Here is a 23830-nt window from a genome sequence, read left to right as displayed (position 1 = left end):
TCTCCAGTATCATCTATTGATACTGTTGATGGCTCAAAAGGGCCACCACTTACGGGCTATTCATGCCTGTGCCACCTTTTGGATGGCTTAATCTTCATTAATCAATCAATCTGTTCCTTGGGTCAGTCTGTATGTTTCCCATCTGTCCGTCTATCTATCCATCCATCCACCCATCTAGCCATCTATTTCTCCATCTCTCCATCCATCAATCTATCTTTCGATATATTTGTCCATCTATCTATTAATTTATCAATCGAAGTATCTAATCATCCATCTATTCAACTATTTATCCAACTATCTATTTTGCTATCTATCCAACTTCCCATCTATCAATCCATATATCTCACGTGTTGACCAAACCACACACTAAAAATTGAAGAGATGGCGACGTTTCGGTCGGTCCCGGACCATTATCAAGTCGGTGTTGTTGATTGTCGATTGGTCAACATTTTTCAGACATGTTATTGTGACTTTTCATCTACACACATCTCTCTATCCATCAATACATTTATCCATCTGTCAAATAATCTATCTATCCATCCATGTGTCTATCCAACCATCTGCAAGTCCATCAATCCAGCCATCTATCCATCCATCCATCTGTCTGTGTCTCTGCCTCTCTGTAACTAACTATATTTATCTCTCTCTCTCTCTCCCTGTGTCATTCTCTTCATTTGTCCGTTTCTGTCTCGGTCTGTCTCTTTTGCAAAAAAGTATAAGTTCCTATTGTATTGGTGGGCGCCAGTGAGAGAAGCATGGTGTGAGAAATACTATAAAAAACATTGAAGTTCTGGAAGAATCATGATTTTTATCCAAGATGCAGGTAAATTATTGACAACAAGAAATTTATGTTAATTTTTTCGACATTAATCTGCACCAATACTGGTGCATATTACTTTAAGACAAAAAAAGTTTGAAAAGTTTGTTTTGAAAATGCTGTGAAGTGAGGCTATCTACAAGCATGTGGCCTCCAACTTCTTCGAACAAAAAAAAAAAGACACTCTCCTATAGATCCTATAGATCAACATTGTTTGACAGGGCGCCGTGGTGGGGTTTGTGACGGCCTTCGCCTACAACATGTGGCTGGTGGTCGGCAAGTTCATGCGTGGAGGAGGGTCTCCGCCCCGCCTGCCTCTCTCCACTAGCGGTTGCCTGGAGGACGTCGTCATGCATGCTAACACAACCATCCTCGCCTTTCTCACTAACACCACAGTGACGCATGATCTGACGCTCAACGCTTCTTCTACTGTCAAGTTAGTTCCACCACATGTATTACTTTATTCTGTATTAACACAGGTGGATATTTTCAAAGTGTTTGTTGAAAAGTGTTTGTTGATATCTCTGCATCACGTTTGTTGACATCTCTCCATCAAGTATATATTATATTGCATATATATTCTAAGTCTGCATAAACATTATGAGATGTCGTCAGTGGGCCCATGTCTAAATCCTTGTTGAGGGAAAGATGAGAACATAATTAACGATCCTGCAGAAGGCTTGTTCGCATTTGTGTTCCTCACGTGTGCCCCAAAGAATGAGGTGATTTGGTAAAATGCTATGCCCAAGATTACTATCCGAGTGCCGGCGGTGGGGTGGTTCAAATAGCCTCGGCTATCACCTCATTTTGTCCGGTCGTGATCGTCAAGTGGATTAAGGCGTCTTGTACATACCAGTTGCGTTGCTCCTGGGAGTATGGGTTCGAGTCACTTCTGGGGTGTGAGTTTTCAGTTATATATATATATATATATATATATATATATATATATATATATATATATATATATATATATATATATATATATATATATATATATATATATATATATATATATATATATCTTTGAGCCCCGAGCTCAAAGATATATATATATATATATATATATATATATATATATATATATATATATATATATATATATATATCTTTGAGCCCCGAGCTCAAAGCGGCAGCTAAGAGCCTTTGTGAGAACAAGGAGATAGTCGTCAGGAGAGGTGACAAGTCTCCAATATACGTCATTCTTAAAAAAAAAAAAGACGAATGTCGGGCGAAAATGAACCTCATACTCTCTGACCAAACTAAATTCCAAAGGGTAACGAAAGACACTACAGCCGAATTGAAAGCAACGGTCAACAAATTGATCGAAACTGTGAACGCCAAGAAATCCGGACTACACCTGCCAAAGATTATTGGGGAATACAAACCTGGTTACGCGTATGGAAATGTCAAGACACACAAGCCTGGAAACCCACTTCGGCCAATCATCAGCCAGATACCCACACCCACGTACAGACTGGCGAAGCGACTCAATGGCTTGCTGACTCCTTATGTCCCTTGCGCCTTCAGCCTGGAATCTCCAAAGGAATTTGTTGACTTACTGCAAGGAACACGGGCCTCAGGGATAAGAGCCTCGTTGGACGTAGAATCACTGTTTACCAACGTACCTGTGGATGAAACAATCGGGATGATAGCAGACAGAGTGTATCATGATCCGGCCTGTACTCCTCTTGACATACCAGAAAACATTCTATGGAAACTACTCCAAGCTTGTACTAAAGAGGCACCCTTCTTGAGCCCGGATGGGCACATGTATAAGCAAGTAAATGGGGTCGCCATGGGTTCTCCCCTAGGTGTCCTGTTTGCGAACATCTACATGGGTACCATCGAACAAAAGGTCTTAGTCGACATGAACTTGAAACTGGCCATATACTGCAGGTATGTTGACGACATTTTTACACAGGTACCTAATGTCAGACATCTGCAGGAGCTGAAGGAGGCATTTGAGCGGAATTCTGTGCTGCGTTTCACTTACGAGATGGAGAAGGATGGGAAGCTGCCCTTTCTAGATGTAACAGTCATGGAAAAGAGCGGAGGTTTCCACACTGCAGTCTACACTAAGGAAACGAACATAGGAATGTGCCTCAATGCCAACAGCGACTGCCCAGACAGGTACAAGCGGAGTGTTGTTAACGCTTATGTCGACCGTGCTCTCAGCCACAGCTCAGGATGGAAGCAAGTCGATGAAGAACTCTGTAGGGTAAGGCAGGTCCTAGTCAACAACGGCTTCTCCAATGGTTTCGTTAAAGACATCATAAGAACGACGTTGAAACGCCATGCAACCTCTGAAGAGACAACTAACACAACACCTGTGCCCCCTATTAGACTATTTTACAGGAAGTTCTTTTCCACAGCTCATAAAACGGAGGAAAGGGTCCTGAAAAATATTGTTAATAGGAACGTTATCCCTACAGACAAAAATCAGAAGATACAACTGACGATTTACTATAAAACCAAGAAAACGGCCAACCTACTCATGAGAAACTCTCCAGACACAAAGCAGAACACTTTAAAAGAGACCAATGTCGTCTATGCCTTCAAATGCCCACTTGGGGACTGTAAGCCTCAAAGAACTCAGTATATAGGCAAGACTACAACATCTCTTTCCAGGCAATTAACGATGCATAAGCAACAGGGCTCCATTAAGGAACATATAATCTCTTCCCACAACCAGACCGTCACCAGAGAAGTCTTAACAAAAAACACGGAAATCATGGATAGATACAGCGATAGCAGGCGGCTTGATATCTGCGAGGCACTACACATTAAGAAGTCGACACCAGCAATCAACAGCCAATTAATGCACAACTATATTCTACCCACCTCAAGACTCTGCACCAATATAGAAGCATCAAGAAATATGGGCCAATAGGCCCTTTGCAGTTACTTCCATTCTTCCCTTTAAATTACCCAATATATATATATATATATATATATATATATATATATATATATATATATATATATATATATATATAAACAAGCAGGAGGAGCTGCCAATCACCGGGAAGCGGTCAAGTCACGTAAATACAGAGACCTTGAGCACCACTACAATTTTGTCCCCATTGCCTCAGAGACGCTTGGTGCCTGGGGTAAAAGTGCTGCTAGCTTTTTAAAGGAATTGGGGTCTAAGCTAATCGAAACAACTAGAGACCCCAGAGCTGCCAGTTTTCTTTTTCAGCGCCTTAGTGTGGCAATCCAGAGAGGAAATGCTCACTGCATCCATGGTTCCTGCCCGCCATCTGAGGAGCTGGAGGAGCTATTCAACTTGTGACAAGCAGCCTTGTACCCTGTATGTAATCAATATTGTAACTTTTTTTGTGTAATGACATTTTCAAATAAAGTTAGATAAATATGCACACTTAACAAAAGAATAGGGGTGGTAGGAGAAGAAAATATCAAAGTGTTCAGTGAGGATCCACAAGGTCTTCTCTGAGTACTCTTTATTTTCTTCTCCGAGGCTATGGGTCCCTACATTTGCACCAGAGGTGGTACCCCTTCTATATCAATATTAAATATATATATATATATATATATATATATATATATATATATATATATATATATATATATATATATATATATATATATATACAGCGATATGATTGATAGATACAGCGATAGCAGGCGGCTTGACGTTTGTGAGGCACTACACATCAAGAAGTCAACACCAGCAATCAACAGCCAATTAATGCACAACTATATTCTACCCACCTCAAGACTCCGCTCCAATATAGAAGCATCAAGAAATATGGACCAATAGGCTTTCTACAAACACTTCCATTCAATACCCATTGTTTCGTGTTCTGTCTTGTGTTGATGAAATTAATACCCTATTAATGCCACCTCACCCCATCCACTTCACTCAAATGTAGATATATATATATATATATATATATATATATATATATATATATATATATATATATATATATATATATATATATATATATATATATATATATATTGGTAGCAGTCTTTCTAGTAAACATATGTTGTTGAATATGACCGAAAAGGTAAGATTAATAATTCTAACAAGAATTTCCTCAATATTTCTTATGTTTTTCTTCACTGTCGAAGGAAATTGAAATATCAGTTCCCAAAAATTCATTTTTATTTATGGTCTAATTCATGAATGCGTTTCATAATTCTTATTACATTTTCAAAGACTTAGTTTACACATCAAAATTCATTGTACTTCTACTCTTTTTGGGTGAGGTGATATGACACAAAAGTTTTGGGTGAGGTGACAAACACAAGACAGAACACAAAACATTGGATATTAATTGGGTATGAAAACATAAGAATGAAAGTAACTGCAGAAGGCCTATAGTTGGGTCTTGTTTGCGATCCGAACCCAAATCCATGGCCATATGTGGGGTCGTCATGGGTTCTCCCCTAGGTGTCCTGTTTGCGAACTTCTACATGGGTACCATCGAGCAGAGGATCTTAGTTGACATGGACTTGAGACCCACCATATACTGCAGGTATGTTGACAACATTTTTACACAGGTACCAGATGTCTGCAGCAGCTGAAGGAGGCATTCGAGCGGAATTCTGTGTTGAGTTTCACTTACGAGATGGAGAAGGATGGGAAGCTGCTCTTTCTAGATGTAACAGTCACGGAAAGGAGCGGAGGCTTCTACACTGCAGTCTACACTAAGGAAATAAACATAGAAATGTGCCTCAATGCCAATAGTGACTGCCCAGACAGGTACAAGACGAGTGTCGTCAACGCTTACGTCGACCAGGCTGTCAGCCACAGCTTAGGATGGAAGCAAGTCGATGAAGAACTCTCTAGGGTAAGGCAAGTCCTAGTCAACAACGGCTTCTCTAAAGGTTTTGTTAAAGACATCATAAGAAGAAAGGTAAAACGCATAGCAACCTCTGAAGAGTCAACCAAAACAACACTTGTAACCCCTATTAGACTATTTTACAGGAACTTCTTCTCGACGGTTCATAAAACGGAGAAAAGGGTCCTAAAAGATATTGTTGATAGAACGTTATCCCTACAGACAAAAATCAGAAAATACAACTGACTAGATACTATAAAACCAAAAAAACGGCCAACCTACTCATGAAAAACTTCTCAGACACCAAACAGCACGCCGTGAAGTAAACCAACATCGTCTATGCCTTCAAATGCCCACTTGGGGACTGTAAGCTCCAAAGAACTTAGTATATAGGCAAGACAACAACGTCTCTTTCCAGGCGATTAACGATGCATAAGCAACAGGGCTCCATTAAGGAACATATAATCTCTTCCCACAACCAGACCGTCACCAGAGAAATCTTAACAAACAACACAAAAATCATAGATAGATTCAGCGATAGCAGGAGGCTCGACATCAGCGAGGCAGTACACATCAAAAAGTCAACACCAGCAATGAACAGCCAGTTAATGCACAACTATATTCTACCCACTTCAAGACCCCAGCCCAACATAGAAGCAGCAAGAGGAGGTATGGGCTAAGAGGCCTTCTGCAGTTACTTCCAATCTTTTCTTTTCATACCCAATTTATACCTATTGTTTTTGGTTCTGTCTTGTGTTTGTCACCTCACCCAAAACGTTTTTGCCATATCACCTCACCCAAAACGAGTATAAGTACAATGAATTTTTATGTGTAATCTAAGTCTTTGAAAATGTAATAAGAATTACGAAACGCGTTCAGCGTCAGACCATAAATAAAAATGAATTATGGAGAATGGATATTTAAATTATCATCGACAGTGACGAAAAACATAAGAAATATTGAGAAAATTCCTGTTAGAATTATTATTCTTATCTTTCCGGTTCATGTAATATATATATGTATGTCGTACCTAGTAGCCAGAACGCACTTCTCAGCCTACTATGCCGGTCCCGATTTGCCTAATAAGCCAAATTTTCATGAAATAATCGTTTTTCGACTACCTAACCTACCTAACCTAACCTAACCTAACTTTTTCGGCTACCTAACCGAACCTAACCTATAGAGATAGGTTAGGTTAGGTTAGGTAGGGTTGGTTAGGTTCGGTCATATATCTACGTTAATTTTAATTCCAATAACAAAAAATTGACCTCATACATAATGAAATGGGTAGCTTTATCATTTCATAAGAAAAAAATTAGAGAAAATATATTAATTCAGGAAAACTTGGCTTATTAGGCAAATCGGGCCTTGCATAGTAGGCTCAGAAGTGCATTCTGGCTACTAGGTACGACATATATATATATATATATATATATATATATATATATATATATATATATATATATATATATATATATGTCGTACCTAGTAGCCAGAACTCACTTCTCAGCCTACTATGCAAGGCCCGATTTGCCTAATAAGCCAAGTTTTTATGAATTAATGTTTTTTCGTCCACCTAACCTACCTAACCTAACCTTACCTAGCTTTTTTTGGCTACCTAACCTAACCTTACCTATATATATAGGTTAGGTTAGGTTAGGTAGGGTTGGTTAGGTTCGGTCATATATCTACGTTAATTTTAACTCCAATAAAAAAAAAATTGACCTCATATATAGTGAAAAGGGTAGCTTTATCATTTCATAAGAAAAAAATTATAGTAAATATATTAATTCAGGAAAACTTGGCTTATTAGGCAAATCGGGCCTTGAATAGTAGGCTGAGAAGTGAGTTCTGGCTACTAGGTACGACATATATATATATATATATATATATGCGAACAAGCCTGAATGGTCCCCAGGACAATATGCAACTATATATATATATATATATATATATATATATATATATATATGTCAGAAAAAGCAGTTTAGCAGAAAAAGTTAGGTTAGGTAAGGTAGGTTAGGTTTCGAAAAAACATTAATTCATGAAAACTTGGCTTATTAGGCAAATCGGGCCTTGCATAGTAGGCTGAGAAGTGCGTTCTGGCTACTAGGTACGACATATATATATATATATATATATATATATATATATATATATATATATATATATATATATATATATATATATATATATATATATATGAATATGAAAACTCACACCCCAGAAGTGACTCGAACCCATACTCCCAGAAGCAACGCAACTGGTAACTACAGGGCGCCTTAATCCGCTTATATATATATATATATATATATATATATATATATATATATATATATATATATATATATATATTATTATATATATATATATATATGTCGTACCTAGTAGCCAGAACGCACTTCTCAGCCTACTATGCAAGGCCCGATTTGCCTAATAAGCCAAGTTTTCATGAATTAATGTTTTTTCGAAACCTAACCTACCTTACCTAACCTAACTTTTTCTGCTACCTATCCTAACCTAACTTATAAAGATAGGTTAGGTTAGGTTAGGTAGGGTTGGTTAGGTTCGGTCATATATCTACGTTAATTTTAACTCCAATAACAAAAATTGACCTTATACATAATGAAATGGGTAGCTTTATCATTTCATAAGAAAAAAATTACAGAAAATATATTAATTCAGGAAAACTTGGCTTATTAGGTAAATCGGGCCTTGCATAGTAGGCTGAGAAGTGCGTTCTGGCTACTAGGTACGACATATATATATATATTGTGACGGTAAAGCGTTGGTGTTCGGCTGTTTCAAAAGCTAGGGGCAGGGCCTTGTCACATAAAGAAAAAACAAAGAGAAAAGCTGGAACTTTCGTCTGTGGTAAGGTAATGGGAAGACACACAAAACACAAGTAAATTTAACAATGAGATTTTAATTACGTTAGAAAAACAAGACATGAATAAAATTGAGTATAAAATGTAACAGACAAGTCAACAAACAAAATAATAAGAATAATCACTGGCAAATGAAAAGTTACGTTAAGACAAGTGAGTAATAGCAAAGTAAATGATGATAGTGCCAGAATATTGGCTTCGAGCTGCCACCTCCCTTAGTACACGTAAGCCAAGGCTTAGTCTACCAATGAGACGTGTCAACTGCAAGGAGCACTAAGATATTCTGCCTTCTCTGGGTCGCTGCAGCCCAGACATCATCTCGTGGCGGATGGTGGTGGGGCAGGTGCGACTGGGCACCAGCCAATCAGCGACAGGCAGGCGATGGACAAGCAGTTTGCCGGTTAACGGTAGCGGAGGCGAGCAGGTGCGCTGGTGGGCTGGATACGTTTTGCTCTCTGGGCAAAACGTTTTGGAGATACTTGCTGGGTATATCTTCTATATTATCTTTTGATGTGACATGTGACGTACTTTGGAGGGAAGAGCAGGCTCAATCTCTCTTGAAAGAGATTATCGTCACAATATATATATATATATATATATATATATATATATATATATATATATATATATATATATATATATATATATATATATATATATATATATATATATAAATATATGTATGTGTGTGTGTGTGTGTGTAAATCACGAAAAATAAACACGTGATTAAAAATGTGACTGTCAGACTACAGAGGAACAGGAATTGAAGATATTTTCTTCTGAAGATGTATTAATATACGTAAGTACTTAAGGAAATTCCTGTTTCAATTTTCCTCCGTGGTCTGACACTGTCATTTATTGACACTATATATATATATATATATATATATATATATATATATATATATATATATATATATATATATATATATATATATATATATATATATGTCGTACCTAGTAGCCAGAACTCACTTCTGAGCCTACTATGCAAGGCCCGATTTGCCTAATAAGCCAAGTTTTCATGAATTAATTGCTTTTCGACTACCTAACCTACCTAACCTAACCTAACCTAACTTTTTATATATATATATATATATATATATATATATATATATATATATATATATATATATATATGCAACAATGATCACAAAAACACTGATCCAAATATGCAGAATAACCACATATGAAAAATAGAAAATGCTTAACGCGTTTTCGGCTAATTCGCCTTCATCAGAGCAAAGTAGAATCAATTCTACTTGATTCCAATTGAATCAATTCAATTGGATTCTACTTTGCTCTGATGAAGGCGAATTAGCCGAAAACGCGTTAAGCATTTTCTATTTTTCATATGTGGTTATTCTGCATACTTGGATCAGTGTTTTTGTGATCATTGTTGCATATATATATATATATATATATATATATATATATATATATATATATATATATATATATATATATATATATATATATATTTACATATATATTATATATATATATATGTCGTACCTAGTAGCCAGAACTCACTTCTCAGCCTACTATTCAAGGCCCGATTTGCCTAATAAGCCAAGTTTTCCTGAATTAATATATTTACTATAATTTTTTTCTTATGAAATGATAAAGCAACCCTTTTCTCTATGTATGAGGTCAATTTTTTGTTATTGGAGTTAAAATTAACGTAGATATATGACCGAACCTAACCAACCCTACCTAACCTAACCTAACCTATATTTATAGGTAAGGTTAGGTTAGGTAGCCAAAAAAGCTAGGTTAGGTTAGGTTAGGTAGGTTAGGTAGACGAAAAAACATTAATTCATGAAAACTTGGCTTATTAGGCAAATCGGGCCTTGAATAGTAGGCTGAGAAGTGCGTTCTGGCTACTAGGTACGACATATATATATATATATATATATATATATATATATATATATATATATATATATATATATGAAAACTCACACCCCAGAAGTGACTCGAACCCATACTCCCAGAAGCAATGCAACTGGTAACTACAGGGCGCCTTAATCCGCTTGACCATCACGGCCGTCAAAAGGAAGTGATAGCCGAGGCTATTTGAGCCACTTCCCCGACGGCAACTCGGATGGTAATCTTGGGCATAGCATTTCACCAAATCACCTCATTCTTTGGGGCACACGTGAGGAACACAAATGCGAACAAGCCTGAATGGTCCCCAGGACTATATGCGAATGAAAACTCACACCCCAGAAGTGACTCGAACCCATACTCCCAGAAGCAACGCAACTGGTAACTACAGGGCACCTTAATCCGCTTGACCATCACGGCCTCGGCTATCACTTCCTTTTGACGGCCGTGTTGGTCAAGCGGATTAAGGCGCCCTGTAGTTACCAGTTGCGTTGCTTCTGGGAGTATGGGTTCGAGTCACTTCTGGGGTGTGAGTTTTCATTCGCATATAGTCCTGGGGACCATTCAGGCTTGTTCGCATATATATATATATATATATATGCGAACAAGCCAGAATGGTCCCCTGGACAATATGCAACTGAAAACTCACACCCCAGAAGTAACTCGAACCCATACTCCCAGAAGCAACGCAACTGGTATGTACAAGACGCCTTAATCCACTTGGCCATCACGACCGGACATAATGAGGTGATAGCCGAGGCTATTTGAACCACCCCACCGCCGGCACTCGGATAGTTATCTTGGGCATAGCATTTTACCAAATCACCTCATTCTTAGGGGCACACGTGAGGAACACAAATGCGAACAAGCCAGAATGGTCCCCTGGACAATATGCAACTGAAAACTCACACCCCAGAAGTAACTCGAACCCATACTCCCAGAAGCAACGCAACTGGTATGTACAAGACGCCTTAATCCACTTGACCATCACGACCGGACATAATGAGGTGATAGCCGAGGCTATTTGAACCACCCCACCGCCGGCACTCGGATAGTTATCTTGGGCATAGCATTTTACCAAATCACCTCATTCTTAGGGGCACACGTGAGGAACACAAATGCGAACTAGCCAGAATGGTCCCCTGGACAATATGCAACTGAAAACTCACACCCCAGAAGTAACTCGAACCCATACTCCCAGAAGCAACGCAACTGGTATGTACAAGACGCCTTAATCCACTTGACCATCACGACCGGACATAATGAGGTGATAGCCGAGGCTATTTGAACCACCCCACCGCCGGCACTCGGATAGTTATCTTGGGCATAGCATTTTACCAAATCACCTCATTCTTAGGGGCACACGTGAGGAACACAAATGCGAACAAGCCAGAATGGTCCCCTGGACAATATGCAACTGAAAACTCACACCCCAGAAGTAACTCGAACCCATACTCCCAGAAGCAACGCAACTGGTATGTACAAGACGCCTTAATCCACTTGACCATCACGACCGGACATAATGAGGTGATAGCCGAGGCTATTTGAACCACCCCACCGCCGGCACTCGGATAGTTATCTTGGGCATAGCATTTTACCAAATCACCTCATTCTTAGGGGCACACGTGAGGAACACAAATGCGAACAAGCCAGAATTAGCCTCGGCTATCACCTCATTATGTCCGGTCGTGATGGTCAAGTGGATTAAGGCGTCTTGTACATACCAGTTGCGTTGCTTCTGGGAGTATGGGTTCGAGTTACTTCTGGGGTGTGAGTTTTCAGTTATATATATATATATATATATATATATATATATACATTTACATATATATTATATATATATAAGATATATATATATATATATATATATATATATATATATATATATATATATATATATATATATATATATATATATATATATATATATTATTAAATATGACCGAAAAAGTAAGATTAATAATTCTAACACGAATTTTCTCAATCTTTCGTACATTACGCTTCACTGTTGGAGGTAAATCAAAAATCACTTCTCCAAAATTCATTTTTATTTCTAGTCTGACGCGACACGGGCGCGTTTCGTAAAACTTATTACATTTTCAAAGAAAATGTAATAAGTAAAATGTAATAATCTTTGAAAATGTAATAAGTTTTACGAAACGCGCCCGTGTCGCGTCAGACTAGAAATAAAAATGAATTTTGGAGAAGTGATTTTTGATTTACCTCCAACAGTGAAGCGTAATGTACGAAAGATTGAGAAAATTCGTGTTAGAATTATTAATCTTACTTTTTCGGTCATATTTAATAATATATGTCTACAGGAAAGACTGCTACCAAAATATACTAATATATATATATATATATATATATATATATATATATATATATATATATATATTTATATATATATATATATATATATATATATATATATATATATATATATATATATATATATATATATATATATTATATATATATATAATATAATATATATTATATATATAATATATAGTAGTCATCAGATGCTGATTAGGTCTTTCTGTGCACTACAAAGAATAATTTTTTTCTGTGCACTACAAAATGGTGTTTAACGAAGATAAGTTCCAGCTCATGCACTATGGATAAAATGAAAATATATAAACGGAAACCACGTACAAAACTCAGGCAAATCAAAACAAAATGAAAAGGCAATGTAAAGGATCTGGGTGTACTCATGTCGGAAGACCTTACCTGTAAAGAACACAATAAGGTAGCCGTCACAACTGCAAGAAAAATGACAGGTTGGATAACAAGAACTTTTCACACTAGAGATGCAATACCGATGATGATGCTCTCTAGAGTGGAGTACTGCTGCACAATGACAGCCCCTTTCAAAGCTGGATAAATTGCTGACCTGGAGAGCGTGCAGAGATCCTTTACTGCTAGAATACACTCAGTAAAACATGTAAACTATTGGGACCGACTAAAATGCCTAAATCTGTAGTCCCTTGAGCACAGGCGGGAGAGATACATAATAATATGCACGTGGAAAATAGTAGAGGGGCTGGTCCCAAACCTGCACAAAGAAATAACATCACATAAGACCAGAAGACATGGCAGGATGTGCAGAATACCCCCATTGAAAAGCAAAAGTGCAACAGGTACTCTGAGAAAGAACTCTATCAACATCAGAGGCCCGAGACTGTTCAACACGCTTCCACTACACATAAGGGGCATAACTGGCAAACCCCTCACAGTGTTCAAGAGAGAACTTGAAAAACACCTCCAAAGGATACTTGATCAGCCAGGCTGTGAATTATACGTCAGGCTGCGAGCAGCCGCGTCCAAAAGTCTTGTTGACCAGTTCAGCAACCAGGAGGCCTGGTCGACGACTGGGCCGCGGGGATGCTAAAACCCGGAAGCACCTCAAGGTAACCTCAAGTCATGGTAAGGTGGTGTATAGTGGTGTGGTGTATGGTGGCGTGGTGTATGGTGGCGTGGTGTATGGTGGCGTGGTGTATGGTGGCGTGGTGTATGGTGGCGTGGTGTATGGTGGCGTGGTGTATGGTGGCGTGGTGTATGGTGACGTGGTGTATGGTGGCGTGGTGTATGGTGGCGTGGTGTATGGTAGCGTGGTGTATAGTGGCGTGGTGTATGGTGGCGTGGTGTATGGTGGCGTGGTGTATGGTGGCGTAGTGTATGGTGGCGTGGTGTATGGTGGCGTGGAGTATGGTGGCGTGGTGTATGGTGGCGTGGTGTATGGTGGCGTGGTGTATGGTGACGTGGTGTATGGTTGCGTGGTGTATGGTGGCGTGGTGTATGGTTGCGTAGTGTATGGTGGCGTGGAGTATGGTGGCGTGGTGTATATTGGCGTGGTGTATGGTGGCGTGGTGTATGGTGACGTGGTGTATGGTTGCGTGGTGTATGGTGGCGTGGTGTATGGTGGCGTAGTGTATGGTGGCGTGGTGTATGGTGGCGTGGTGTATATTGGCGTGGTGTATGGTGGCGTGGTGTATTGTGGCGTGGTATATAGTGGCGTGTTGTATGGTGGCGTGGTGGATATTGACGTGGTGTATGGTGGCGTGGTGTATGGTGGCGTGGTGTATGGTAGCGTGGTATATAGTGGCGTGTTGTATGGTGGCGTGGTGTATGGTGGCGTGGTGTATGGTGGCGTGGTGTATGGTGGCGTGGTGTATATTGGTGTGGTGTATAGTGGCGTGGTGTATAGTGGCGTGGCGTATATTGGCGTGGTGTATGGTGACGTGGTGTATGGTGGCGTGGTGTATGGTGGCGTGGTGTATATTGGTGTGGTATATAGTGGCGTGGTGTATGGTGGCGTGGTGTATATTGGTGTGGTATATAGTGGCGTGGTGTATGGTGGCGTGGTGTATGGTGGCGTGGTGTATATTGGTGTGGTATATAGTGGCGTGGTGTATGGTGGCGTGGTGTATGGTGGCGTGGTGTATGGTGGCGTGGTGTATGGTGGCGTGGTGTATGGTGGCGTGGTATATGGTGGCGTGGTGTATGGTTACGTGGTGTATGGTTGCGTGGTGTATGGTGGCGTGGTGTATAGTGGCGTGGTGTATGGTGGCGTGGTGTATGGTGGCGTGGTGTATAGTGGCGTGGTGTATGGTGGCGTGGTATATAGTGGCGTGGTGTATGGTGGCGTGGTGTATGGTGGCGTGGTGTATGGTGGCGTGGTGTATGGTGGCGTGGTGTATGGTTACGTGGTGTATGGTGGCGTGGTGTATGGTGGCGTGGTGTATGGTTACGTGGTGTATGGTGGCGTGGTGTATGGTGGCGTGGTGTATGGTTACGTGGTGTATGGTGGCGTGGTGTATGGTGGCGTGGTGTATGGTTACGTGGTGTATGGTGGCGTGGTGTATGGTGGCGTGGTGTATGGTGGCGTGGTGTATGGTGGCGTGGTGTATGGTGGCGTGGTGTATGGTGGCGTGGTGTATGGTGGCGTGGTATATAGTGGCGTGGTGTATGGTGGCGTGGTGTATAGTGGCGTGGTGTATGGTGGCGTGGTGTATAGTGGCGTGGTGTATGGTTACGTTGTGTATGGTGGCGTGGTGTATGGTGGCGTGGTGTATGGTGGCGTGGTGTATATTGGCGTGGTGGCATGGTGTATGGTGGTGTGGTATATAGTGGCATGGTGTAATTACGTGGTGTATAGTGGGGTGTATATAATGGTGTGGTGTATGGTGGAGTAGTGTATAGTGGCATGGTGTATAGTGGCGTGGTGTATAGTGGCGTGGTGTATAGTGGCATGGTGTATGGTGGCGTGGTATATAGTGGCATGGTATATGGTGCGTGGTGTATAGTTGTGTGGTATATAATGGCGTGGTGTATAGTGTCGTGGTGTATTGTGGCGTGTTATATAGTGGCATGGTGTATGGTGGTGTGGAATATAGTGGCGTTGTGTTATTACGGGGTGTATAGTGGCGTGGTGTATAGTGCATGGTATATAGTGATGTGGTGTATAGTGGTGTTGTGCATAGTGTCGTGGTGTATAGTGGCGTAGTATATAGTTGTGTGTTGTATAGTGGCAAGGTGTATGGTGGTGTGGTGAAAGGCATAGTTTTAAGGTGGTGTGGTGAAAGGCATAGTTTTAAGGTGTTATGTATAGTGGCATGATGTAGAGTGATGTTGTGTATAGGGGCGTGGTGTATAGTGGAGTGGTGTGTAGTAGCGTGGTGTAAGGCATAGCGTAATAAAATGGTGTATATTAGCATGGTGTATAGTGGCGTGGTGTTATTACGGGGTGTATAGTGGCGTGGTGTAAGGCATGGTCTAATTGCGGGTAAGTAGTGGGGTGGTGTATAGTGGCCTACACCACGCTACTATACCACGCTAGAACACCATGCTACTACACCACACCACTACACCATGCTACTACACCAGGCTACTACACCAGGCTACTACACCACGCTACTACACCATGCTACTACACCAGGCTACTACACCATGCTACTACACCATGCTACTACACCATGCTACTACACCACGCTACTACACCACGCTACTACACCATGCTACTACACCAGGCTACTACACCAGGCTACTACACCATGCTACTACACCATGCTACTACACCAGGCTACTACACCAGGCTACTACACCACGCTACTACACCATGCTACTACACCAGGCTACTACACCATGCTACTACACCATGCTACTACACCATGCTACTACACCACGCTACTACACCACGCTACTACACCATGCTACTACACCAGGCTACTACACCAGGCTACTACACCATGCTACTACACCAGGCTACTACACCACGCTACTACACCATGCTACTACACCAGGCTACTACACCATGCTACTACACCATGCTACTACACCATGCTACTACACCACGCTACTACACGACGCTACTACACCATGCTACTACACCAGGCTACTACACCAGGCTACTACACCATGCTACTACACCAGGCTACTACACCAGGCTACTACACCATGCTACTACACCAGGCTACTACACCAGGCTACTACACCACACCACTACACCATGCTACTACACCATGCTACTACACCAGGCTACTACACCACACCACTACACCATGCTACTACACCAGGCTACTACACCAGGCTACTACACCAGGCTACTACACCATACCACTACACCATGCTACTACACCACGCTACTACACCACGCTACTACACCATGCTACTACACCAGGCTACTACACCATTCTACTACACCAGGCTACTACACCAGGCTACTACACCAGGCTACTACACCATGCTACTACACCAGGCTACTACACCACGCTACTACACCACGCTACTACACCACACCACTACACCATGCTACTACACCAGGCTACTACACCAGGCTACTACACCATGCTACTACACCACGCTACTACACCATGCTACTACACCAGGCTACTACACCAGGCTACTACACCAGGCTACTACACCACACCACTACACCATGCTACTACACCAGGCTACTACACCAGGCTACTACACCACACTACTACACCAGGCTACTACACCAGGCTACTACACCACGCTACTACACCACGCTACTACACCAGGCTACTACACCAGGCTACTACACCAGGCTACTACACCACGCTACTACACCAGGCTACTACATCACGCTACTACACCACGCTACTACACCAGGCTACTACACCAGGCTACTACACCACACCACTACACCATGCTACTACACCACGCTACTACACCACGCTACTACACCATGCTACTACACCAGGCTACTACAACAGGCTACTACACCAGGCAACTACACCAGGCTACTACACCACACCACTACACCATGCTACTACACCAGGCTACTACACCAGGCTACTACACCAGGCTACTACACCACACCACTACACCATGCTACTACACCACGCTACTACACCACGCTACTACACCATGCTACTACACCAGGCTACTACACCATGCTACTACACCAGGCTACTACACCAGGCTACTACAACAGGCTACTACACCACACCACTACACCATGCTACTACACCAGGCTACTACACCAGGCTACTACACCAGGCTACTACACCACACCACTACACCATGCTACTTCACCACGCTACTACACCACACCACTACACCATGCTACTACACCAGGCTACTACACCAGGCTACTACACCACACCACTACACCATGCTACTACACCAGGCTACTACACCAGGCTACTACACCAGGCTACTACACCACACCACTACACCATGCTACTACACCACGCTACTACACCACACCACTACACCATGCTACTACACCAGGCTACTACACCAGGCTACTACACCATGCTACTACACCACGCTACTACACCATGATACTACACCAGGCTACTGCACTATGCTACTACACCAGGCTACTACACCAGGCTACTACACCACGCTACTACACCACGCTACTACACCATGCTACGACACCATGCTACTACACCAGGCTACTACACCATGCTACTACACCACGCTACTACACCACGCTACTACACCATGCTACTACACCATGCTACTACACCAGGCTACTACACCATGCTACTATACCAGGCTACTACACCACACCACTACACCATGCTACTACACCAGGCTACTACACCAGGCTACTACACCACACTACTACACCAGGCTACTACACCAGGCTACTACACCACGCTACTACACCACGCTACTACACCAGGCTACTACACCAGGCTACTACACCAGGCTACTACACCACGCTACTACACCAGGCTACTACATCACGCTACTACACCACGCTACTACACCAGGCTACTACACCAGGCTACTACACCAGGATCCTACACCACACCACTACACCACACTACTACACCAGGCTACTACACCAGGCTACTACACCATGCTACTATACCACGCTACTACACCAGGCTACTACACCAGGCTACTACACCAGGCTACTACACCACACCACTACACCACGCTACTACACCAGGCTACTACACCAGGCTACTACACCAGGCTACTACACCAGGATCCTACACCACACCACTAAACCACGCTACTACACCAGGCTACTACACCACGCTACTACACCAGGCTACTGTACCAGGCTACTACACCAGGCTACTACACCATGCTACTACACCATGCTACTACACCACGCTACTACACCAGGCTACTACACCACGCTACTACACCACGCTACTACACCAGGCTACTACACCAGGCTACTACACCATGCTACTACACCATGCGACTACACCACGCTACTACACCAGGCTACTACACCAGGCTACTACACCACGCTACTACACCATGCTACTACACCATGCTACTACACCATGCTACTACACCACGCTACTACACCAGGCTACTACACCACGCTACTACACCAGGCTTCGACACCATGCTACTACACCATGCTACAACACCACGCTACTACACCAGGCTACTACACCATGCTACTACACCAGGCTACTACACCATGCTACTACACCAGGCTACTACACCATTGTACTACACCATGCTACTACACCATGCTACTACACCAGGCTACTACACCATGCTACTACACCATGCTACTACACCACGCTACTACACCACGCTACTACACCACACCACTACACCATGCTACTACACCAGGCTACTACACCAGGCTACTACACCATGCTACTACACCACGCTACTACACCATGCTACTACACCAGGCTACTACACCACGCTACTACACCATGCTACTACACCAGGCTACTACACCATGCTACTACACCAGGCTACTACACCAGGCTACTACACCACGCTACTACACCACGCTACTACAACATGCTACTACACCATGCTACTACACCAGGCTACTACACCATGCTACTACACCACGCTACTACACCACGCTACTACACCATGCTACTACACCATGCTACTACACCAGGCTACTACACCATGCTACTACACCAGGCTACTACACCACACCACTACACCATGCTACTACACCAGGCTACTACACCAGGCTACTACACCACACTACTACACCAGGCTACTACACCAGGCTACTACACCACGCTACTACACCACGCTACTACACCAGGCTACTACACCAGGCTACTACACCAGGCTACTACACCACGCTACTACACCAGGCTACTACATCACGCTACTACACCACGCTACTACACCAGGCTACTACACCAGGCTACTACACCAGGATCCTACACCACACCACTACACCACGTTACTACACCAGGCTACTACACTAGGCTACTACACCATGCTACTACACCACGCTACTACACCAGGCTACTACACCAGGCTACTACACCAGGCTACTACACCACACCACTACACCACGCTACTACACCAGGCTACTACACCAGGCTACTACACCAGGCTACTACACCTGGATCCTACACCACACCACTACACCACGCTACTACACCAGGCTACTACACCACGCTACTACACCAGGCTACTATACCAGGCTACTACACCAGGCTACTACACCTAGCTACTACACCATGCTACTACACCACGCTACTACACCAGGCTACTACACCACGCTACTACACCAGGCTACTACACCAGGCTACTACACCATGCTACTACACCATGCTACTACACCACGCTACTACACCAGGCTACTACACCAGGCTACTACACAACGCTACTACACCATGCTACTACACCATGCTACTACACCATGCTACTACACCACGCTACTACACCAGGCTACTACACCACGCTACTACACCAGGCTTCGACACCATGCTACTACACCATGCTACTACACCAGGCTACTACACCATGCTACTACACCAGGCAACTACACCATGCTACTACACCAGGCTACTACACCATTGTACTACACCATTGTACTACACCATGCTACTACACCATGCTACTACACCAGGCTACTACACCATGCTACTACACCAGGCTACTACACCACGCTACTACACCATTGTACTACACCACACTAATACACCATGCTACTACACCAGGCTACTACACCAGGCTACTACATCAGGCTACTACACCAGGCTACTACACCATGCTACTACTCCAGGCTGCTACACCACGCTACTACACCAGGCTACTACACCAGGCGACTACACCAGGCTACTACACCATGCTACTACACCATGCTACTACACCAGGCGACTACACCAGGCTACTACACCATGCTACTACACCATGCTACTACACCAGGCTACTACACCATGCTACTACACCACGCTACTACACCATGCTACTACACCACGCTACTACACCAGGCTACTACACCACACCACTACACCATGCTGCTACACCATGCTACTACACCAGGCTACTACACCAGGCTACTACACCAGGCTACTACACCAGGCTACTACACCAGGCTACTACACCATGCTACTACTACATTATGCTACTACACCAGGCTACTACACCAGGCTACTACACCACGCTACTACACCATGCTACTACACCATGCTACTACACCAGGCTACTACACCATGCTACTACACCATGCTACTACACCATTGTACTACACCAGGCTACTACACCATGCTACTACACCATGCTACTACACCACGCTACTACACCACGCTACTACACCAGGCTACTACACCAGGCTACTATACCACACTACTACACCAGGCTACTACACCATGCTACTACACCATGCTACTACACCATTGTACTACACCAGGCTACTACACCATGCTACTACACCATGCTACTACACCACGCTACTACACCACGCTACTACACCACGCTACTACACCATGCTACTACACCACGCTACTACACCACACTACTACACCAGGCTACTACACCAGGCTACTACACCATGCTGGTACACCAGGCTAATACACCAGGCTACTACACCAGGCTACTACACCAGGCTACTACACCACGCTACTACACCACGCTACTACACCACGCTACTACACCATGCTACTACACCAGGCTACTACACCATGCTACTACACCATGCTGGTACACCATGCTACTACACCAGGCTACTACACCAGGCTACTACACCACACTACTACACCATGCTACTACATCACGCTACTACACCACACTACTACACCATGCTACTACACCATGCTGGTACACCAGGCTACTACACCAGGCTACTACACCATGCTACTACACCACGCTACTACACCAGGCTACTACACCATGCTACTACACCACACTACTACACCATGCTACTACACCATGCTGGTACACCATGCTACTACACCGTGCTACTACACCATGCTACTACACCATGCTGGTACACCACACTACTACACCATGCTACTACACCATGCTACTACACCATGCTGGTACACCACACTACTACACCATGCTACTACACCATGCTGGTACACCATGCTACTACACCATGCTACTACACCAGGCTACTACACCAGGCTACTACACCATGCTACTACACCACGCTACTACACCATGCTACTACACCATGCTACTACACCATGCTGGTACACCATGCTACTACACCATGCTACTACACCATGCTACTACACCATGCTACTACACCACGCTACTACACCATGCTACTACACCATGCTACTACACCATGCTGGTACACCATGCTACTACACCATGCTACTACACCATGCTGGTACACCATGCTACTACACCATGCTACTATACCACGCTACTACACCATGCTACTACACCATGCTACTACACCATGCTGGTACACCATGCTACTACACCACGCTACTACACCATGCTACTACACCATGCTACTACACCATGCTGGTACACCAGGCTACTACACCATGCTACTACACCATGCTGGTACACCAGGCTACTACACCAGGCTACTACACCAGGCTACTACACCACGCTACTACACCACGCTACTACACCATGCTACTACACCATGCTACTACACCACGCTACTACACCAGGCTACTACACCATGCTATTACACCATGCTACTAAACCACGCTACTACACCAGGCTACTACACCAGGCTACTACACCAGGCTACTACACCATGCTACTACACCTGGCTACTACACCACGCTACTACACCACGCTACTACACCATGCTACTACTCCAGGCTACTACACCACGCTACTACACCAGGCTACTACACCAGGCTACTACACCAGGCTACTACACCATGCTACTACACCTGGCTACTACACCACGCTACTACACCACGCTACTACACCATGCTACTACTCCAGGCTACTACACCACGCTACTACACCAGGCTACTACACCATGCTACTACACCATGCTACTACACCAGGCTAATACACCAGGCTACTACACCATGCTACTACACCAGGCTACTACACCACGCTACTACACCATGTTACTACACCATGCTACTACACCATGCTACTACACCATGCTACTACACCATGCTACTACACCAGGCTACTACACCAGGCTACTACACCATGCTACTACACCATGCTACTACACCATGCTACTACACCACGCTACTACACCAGGCTACTACACCATGCTACTACACCACGCTACTACACCAGGCTACTACACCATGCTACTACACCAGGCTACTACACCATGCTACTACACCATGCTACTACACCAGGCTACTACACCATGCTACTACACCAGGCTACTACACCATGCTACTACACCACCCTACTACACCAGGCTACTACACCATGCTACTACACCATGCTACTACACCACGCTACTACACCATGCTACTACACCAGGCTACTACACCATGCTACTACACCACGCTACTACACCATGCTACTACACCAGGCTACTACACCAGGCTACTACACCAGGCTACTACACCACACCACTACACCATGCTACTACACCAGGCTACTACACCAGGCTACTACACCACACTACTACACCAGGCTACTACACCAGGCTACTACACCACGCTACTACACCACGCTACTACACCAGGCTACTACACCAGGCTACTACACCAGGCTACTACACCACGCTACTACACCAGGCTACTACATCACGCTAC

At 43.4% G+C, this 23830-nt stretch overlaps 1 protein-coding gene across 1 annotated transcript in view; it reads left to right on the top strand.

The window, feature by feature from the left end:
* LOC123751613 (sodium-coupled monocarboxylate transporter 1) overlaps positions 1-23830 on the top strand; it is a 251420-nt gene that overhangs the window by 214014 nt on the left and 13576 nt on the right. The window contains 2 exon segments of the mRNA XM_069317457.1: positions 1039-1253; positions 5550-5703. Of these exon segments, the coding sequence (XP_069173558.1) occupies positions 1039-1253; positions 5550-5703 (369 nt within the window).

This window comes from Procambarus clarkii, chromosome 87 (genome assembly GCF_040958095.1).
Source record: "Procambarus clarkii isolate CNS0578487 chromosome 87, FALCON_Pclarkii_2.0, whole genome shotgun sequence".
NCBI lineage: Eukaryota > Metazoa > Arthropoda > Malacostraca > Decapoda > Cambaridae > Procambarus > Procambarus clarkii.
The sequence above is the reverse complement of the archived record's forward strand: the minus strand, read 5'-3'. Positions and strand labels throughout refer to the sequence as shown.